General features: G+C 36.5%; 1 protein-coding gene across 2 annotated transcripts in view; it reads right to left on the reverse strand.

Moving 5' to 3' along the window:
* eif2b4 (eukaryotic translation initiation factor 2B, subunit 4 delta) overlaps positions 1 to 5,560 on the reverse strand; it is a 7,517-nt gene extending 1,957 nt beyond the window's left edge. The window contains exons 1-10 of one of the 2 annotated variants that reach the window (XM_037685428.1): positions 5,497 to 5,560; positions 5,102 to 5,136; positions 4,789 to 4,966; positions 3,545 to 3,763; positions 3,145 to 3,227; positions 2,844 to 2,870; positions 2,306 to 2,397; positions 2,080 to 2,194; positions 1,264 to 1,340; positions 1,004 to 1,106 (exon numbers count right to left, since the gene is read on the reverse strand). In XM_037685428.1, coding sequence (XP_037541356.1) covers positions 1,004 to 1,106; positions 1,264 to 1,340; positions 2,080 to 2,194; positions 2,306 to 2,397; positions 2,844 to 2,870; positions 3,145 to 3,227; positions 3,545 to 3,763; positions 4,789 to 4,966; positions 5,102 to 5,136; positions 5,497 to 5,518 — 951 coding nt within the window. In that variant the 5' untranslated portion in view covers positions 5,519 to 5,560. The remainder of the gene's footprint in view (positions 1 to 1,003; positions 1,107 to 1,263; positions 1,341 to 2,079; positions 2,195 to 2,305; positions 2,398 to 2,843; positions 2,871 to 3,144; positions 3,228 to 3,544; positions 3,764 to 4,788; positions 4,967 to 5,101; positions 5,137 to 5,496) is intronic. The other variant, XM_037685429.1, reaches the window with a different exon arrangement.
* Between the last annotated feature and the right edge of the window lie 887 nt (positions 5,561 to 6,447).

Genomic DNA, 6,447 nt, shown 5'->3' on the forward strand with positions numbered 1-6,447 from the left:
TACTAACATACTAAACAACATTAAAAATACTAATAACATACTAAAAACATTAAAAAAATACTAATAACATACTTAAATATAATAATAAAAAATACTAACATAATAAAAAAACATTAAAAATACTAAAAAAATATTACTAACATACTAAAAACACATAAAAAATACTAACATACAAAAAAGTACTAAAATATACTACTAAAATATAAACATAATAAAAAACATAATAAAAAATACTAACAAAATAAACAACATTAAAAAAAATACTAATAACATACTAAACAACATTAAAAAATACTAATAACATACTAAAAACATTAAAAATACTTACATAGTAAAAACATTAAAAAATACTAACATACTAAAAACATAAAAAAATACTAATAACATACTAAAAAATATAATAAAAATACTACTAAAAATACTAAAAAACATTAAAAATACTAACATACTAAAAAACATACAAAAAATACTAACATACTAAAAAACATAATAAAAAATACTAATAACATACTAAAAATACTAACATACTAAAAACAATAAAATTATACTACTAACCTACTATAAAACATAATAAAACGACTACTAACATACTAAAAAAAATGCTAAAATATACTACTAAAGTACTAACATACTAAAAAACATAATAAAAAATACTAATAACATACTAAAAAAAACATAATAAAGACTACTAACATACTAAAATATACTACTAAAGTACTAACATACTAAAAACAATCAAAAATACTACTGAAATAACAAATAAAGCAAGGTGCCAAAGTTGAAAAAGAAATACATCTACAGTGTGATCTGTTAGCAGTGAGGTTCTTTTAACATCATGGTTCTATTAGCGGCATGGTCTTGTTAGCAGCTTAGCAGGTCCTGCCAGCAGGTCCGGTCCTCAGCGTGATGTTAATAAGGACTGCAGCTGCCCTCATAGACCGCAGTCCAGAACCGGATATGTGTGACGCTTTAAAACCTGTAACGTAGCAATGCACACACCAACCTCCTCTTCCTTGCATTGACTGGGAATATTGGAGATCTCTTTCTTGACATATTTGATTGCGTTTCCCATGCTGGCTGACAGAGGACGACATTGATTCAAGAAACTGCAAAAACAAAAGGCTAATTATTATTTTTAATGTACTGAAGGAGTGGAAATCAGCTGTTTGGTTTACAAAATATTAAACTATTAACACAGAGTGGCATTTCTGAATAAAACTAATAGTTACGTAAACATTCATGGCTAAACTGATTTTTTTTTACCTGATATAAGGTTTCAGCTTATTGACCAAGTCTCTAGATAGCTCTTCGTTTGGAGGTGTAGTATAGTCCCTTATTACCTGATGATAAAAAAAAAAATAATGGGGTAACTAACGAAGATTTGATATCAAACTGCTGCTGTTAAATTCTCTAAACAGGACTTCTTTCTTGACTCCTGCAGATGTTTGGCTTCTCATCCGAGGAACAAAATATCCGAAGAAGCAAAACATCTTCAAGAATCAAAAATTAAGTCCAGTTTTCTAAATCAGTTTGTTAGGTCTGATTTCAGTCTAAATTCAAGCTTCAAACTTAATCAGAGAAAGCATGTTTTGTTCTAACTTTGTAAGTAGCGTTTACAAGTTCTTGGAGAAAACAGCAACACCTAGTGGCTCAGAAAACATTCCCACCTCAATCAATCTGTCTGCCAGAAAAAAGCAGTTTGTCTGTACAGAAGTACCATGTCTGTGAAACATCAAGTAGGGCGGACGTCTGAAATGTCTTTAGATCGTTTAAACAGGATTGTTTACTAATGATAGTTGATGCCATCTTAATTACAAATTACTCTTAACACGTGGCTGAGTGGTTAGAAAAGTTGTCCTCCAATGCAAGAGTTGGAGGTTCGATTCCACCAGCAGTCACATGTCGACGTGTCCCTGGGCAAGACACTGAACCCCTCTTTGCCTCCGATGTGTGTCCCATTGATGTATGAGTGTGATAATGCACTGATTATTCTTTGTAGAGATCTAGTAGAGTGCTGTATGAATGTACAGTCCATTTAATGGGTATGTTTTTACAGGTCTATACTTTATGGAAGAGCACCTGTTTGAAGGCGTGAAGCAGAGCAACAGAGCGAGCGTTTGACCCCGCCACGATGCCCTGGGAATACTGAAGGCCCAGTCGAACAATAGCAGGATGAATCACTGTTGAAGGAATGCTGCAAACAGCAACAAAAATAATATTCATCAACAAGACAAAAAGCCATTTGAGGGAATTAAGGCTAAAACTCTCCAGCCTGCTACTCTTTATGGAGTGCAACCAGATTTACCTGAGTTGTTGTGTTAGAGGGGCTTTGCGACTGTACTGGTGGAGGTGAGAAAATAAGCTGACTTTGTAGCCGTAGTCTGAGCGTAGCGGGATCTGAAACACACAACACAACGCACAACTTTTCTGACTAAAAGTAAGATCAAAGCAAACAAATTATAGAACAACCTTGACACAAAAAGTGCAATAAATTAATAATTCTCAAACCTCAACCAACAAAGAAAGCCATAATGTTACGTGATTTTCTTTTGCTGCTGAAGCACAACCTGACAATGATTTAGCAATAGAGCAGGATGGATTAAACTCAAACTCCTTCACAGCAAGCAGCTCAGCGCTTGAGGCGAGCACTGCAAACACAACAGCTACAGTAAAATGAACACGTCTAGAAGCGTCTCTGTCTCTGATGTGAAAAACAGCCTAAAATACTAACTGTAAATGGCTGACTGTGTTGAACTGCAAGCATTAAGGGTTAGTTTTTTTATAAAACACTCTGACCAGACAATATTAATAACACACACTGTTTAAAACCCCCACTTTGATACCTCTTTAGTAGCACAGTGAACTGGTGTCTGAAAGAAAGCGTTAGGTACAATCACATACAATTCTGACTGACAGCAAGTGTGTGCAAGGGTAAAATAAAGTAATTAAGGGTGCAGTAATTTGTGTAAATTACAACAACCACACTAAATAATAACAATAAAACTCACATTTTTAACCAATTCAATGAAACAGCCAAACAGTTCATCTGTTCCTAAACTACGCAGTGACAGCTTGTAATCAAGGCATGTTTAGTCAAAAAAACACTCTTGCTCCAAGTGTTCGTGACGTATTCACATGTCCAACCTGTTGTCTTTCTAGCTTCTTAGCCAGCTTCTTTAAAACTTCTGGGTTGTCCACTTGAACGTGTTCAGGGAGCCTCTTCACCACTGAAAACACAAAGAAAATTTGTTTTAATCTCATGCTATAATGAGCCAAAACAAAATGGCCTTGCTTTCTTTGCTGTAGGTCTCGGGAGTGTTACTAGAATAGTTCAGACAAGCCTAAGCAGCCTGCTTTTCTAAGCAGGTTTTCTTTTATACAAGTTGCAGGTTGTAGGCACAGGGAAATACATCCCCCGTCATTGTTTTGTTGATTATAACTTACCAGGAACCTGTGATAAAATACCATGGCTCATCAGTATTTCAATGTGTCATTATCTGACTGTCACTACTGGTGTTATCCTTCACTGTGGGGGCAACAGTACCTGGCTGCAGCTCACTGGGCGGTGCCTTCGGTTTGCCAGAGGCAGTCTGCTGTCCCGGATCCCCTTTCTTGCCCTGTTTACTGGACCTCTCAGACTCTTGTCGGGCTCTCCGTTCAGCTTTCAGTTCAGCCTTAGTCTTGGCAGGTTTGTCTGCAGGGGCGGGGGCCTCAGAGGAGGCAGGCACAGGTACTGGTGCAGGAGTAGGCACTGCTGAGGGAACTGACAACAGCAAATGCAAATGTTAGAATAAAATGTAGTTATAGTAAATCTAACACTTTAATATATTAGAAGTTGAAGTGTGATATCGTTCATCCGTTTTGAATCCCTCCTGTTTTCTCTATATTTTGAGGGTTTACTTTCTTGTAACACTATAAAGCGGTCTTGATTAATTGTACTTTGGGCTTTACAAAGGTCTTTAAATATACTTCTTTGAATGGTTGTTTGTCTCGTTTGTCTCTATGTGGTCCTGTGATGGACTTGCAGCCTGTCCAGGGTGTACCCCGCCTCTCACACAGTGATGCCTGGACATGGGCATCAGTGACCCCCGCAACCCGAAACAGAAGAAGCAGGTAACGATAATGGATGGATGGACAGACTTTGGATGCTTTTTCACTCGTTCTGTCCCATTTTTGTACCCGACCATCACAGCATATTCTGCGGTGTGCTGAAAAAAACTGAGGAAACTAAAAAAGTGTAGGATAAAACAAGAAGTGTCGGGCCTAAAAACTACTTACAGCAGATAAAAGCCCTGCCTTTAAGAACCGGAGGGGAATCCAACAAAGAGCTGCCAGACATGAGAGGCATCTGCTGTGTAACAACTTGTAAGCTATTAGTTATTTGGGAATCACCTTGTTGATGCTAAAATACAATTTTATATGTTAAACCGTGTTATCTTTGATATTTTGCAAAGACTTACAGGACAAAATTAGAATAGTTTCTTTGTGACAGGCTGCTGGTAACAAGCTGTCTTAAAAAAACATTTAAAAACTGTTTCTTCGCTAAATTGTCCAGTATACAACACTGGTTCATGAGCTTTACAAGCTTAAATTTTAAAAGCTGAAAATGAGTGAACAAGCAAGTCTGGAAATTATTGCTCAAGACTACTTTCAAAAGCTACTTGTCACAATAACCACTTTTAACGACCACTTCTGACAACAAAAGTCTGGCTCCTTGAAGGAAGATTAATAGGAAATGAGCCACGACTCAGGATTTCTGCAGTGATGCATCATCCAAATAATATGCACCTTTCACTGTTGTCTGCAATGGAGGCTGCGGTGCTGGAGCAGCTAAGGTGGCTGACTTCTTTTCTTTTCCACCTTCTTTTGAAGCCTTGTCATCTTTCTTCTCCTTGCTTTTCTTCTGTTGTTTCTTCTCTTTCCTCAGCCGCTGCTTCTCCTCTTTGGACAGCTCTTTCCCTTCACTCTATTTAGTCCCATATGATTATACAAAAAAACAGAAGAGAGATGACAGAAAATTATATAATTACCATAACTGCAATTAACAAACTCGCGTGAGGCTGTAAAAATTATTATAAAAATTTAAATAAATAAAAAAAACCTTAGAACGTTCAATATCTTTCTTCTCGTGTCCATCTGTGAAACAAGCAAAGGATGCATGAGCGTTCGCCTTGATTAGTGTTGAACTTCAGGTTTACAGTGTTCACACCAATTAAACTGCTTATTTACATATAATTATCCATAACTTGTTTAGTAACTCCAAACAATACTAACGAAATAAATGATGCAACACCATCACGGTCTGCAGTCAAACTACACTGACGCTAACATTAGCAGAGCTTATTTCAGAGAAATAAAACCGCTAGAAGCAAAAACTGAACACCTCCAAAACAAGAGCTGTGTTTTCAGAATTGTTCCTTTTTACAACCAGCTAAATGGCACAGCACAGCTGAATATGGCGTTAAAAGCCCAACTGTTACGCATATCTCCAATCACCTGTAACTCCACTGTCAGCCATCTTTACGATGCGGCTCCACTTCCGCCGCCGCCGCAGGAACGACCGTCTGAAAACCCCGCAGCGCCCCCTGGTGGAAGAAAGATGTGACCGCAAGATACATAATTTTGCGGTTGGATACAAATAAATCTGTCTTGCTCATGATTTGCCATATCCTCAAAATAACAAGTCCGGATAGAATGGATTAAAAATTCGACTAAATTGAATTAATATGATAGTGTATTATATATTTTGTTTTTGTTGTGTTTTATCCAGAAAACAAATCATTTTACTGAACTAGAAGTTGGTTGCAAAATCCTTCTTGTTCAAGTTAATGTCCTGAATTAGAAGTTATTTGTTATCAGTATTTCTACATTTGATGCCAATACCAATTATTATAAATCAACTTTTTCATGATATTCTAATTTAATGACCAGCACCTACTTACAGTACTTGTATGTAGTCAGAGCTGGTGTTCAGCGGAGGCCTCCGGAGCCTCTACAGTTGTTCTGAGGAGTCATGTTGACTGATTTCTTAACACTTGATGTGCAGGACTGTGTTCACACTCTCCCCTGGACATTCATTTAAAAGAACAATTAGAAATATACTGCATTACTATTAGTGATCTTTTGTAATTTGATCAGTATGACGACAGCATCGTATCAGAGGAATATAAATGTTGAATAGTTATTTAAACGTCGTTGTGAAAGTTTGATTATTTTTGTTGTGTGTTCTTTTCGTTTTATTTATTTATTTATTTATTTATTTATTTATTTATTTATTTATTTTTGCTATTGGACAGAAAGTGTGTCACGTGTCCCAGAAGTAGCCTGGCTGCTGTGCCTTGTAAACATTAGATTTATTTAAAAGAATCAGAACAGTTTAAGATTATACAATCTGTAATTGTACCCCGAACCGACAGCATCAAAATGTGGGTGGAAAAGTTGAAACAC

This window comes from Nematolebias whitei, chromosome 12 (assembly GCF_014905685.2).
Source record: "Nematolebias whitei isolate Nwh7 chromosome 12, NemWhi1, whole genome shotgun sequence".
Classification (NCBI taxonomy): Eukaryota; Metazoa; Chordata; class Actinopteri; order Cyprinodontiformes; family Rivulidae; genus Nematolebias; species Nematolebias whitei.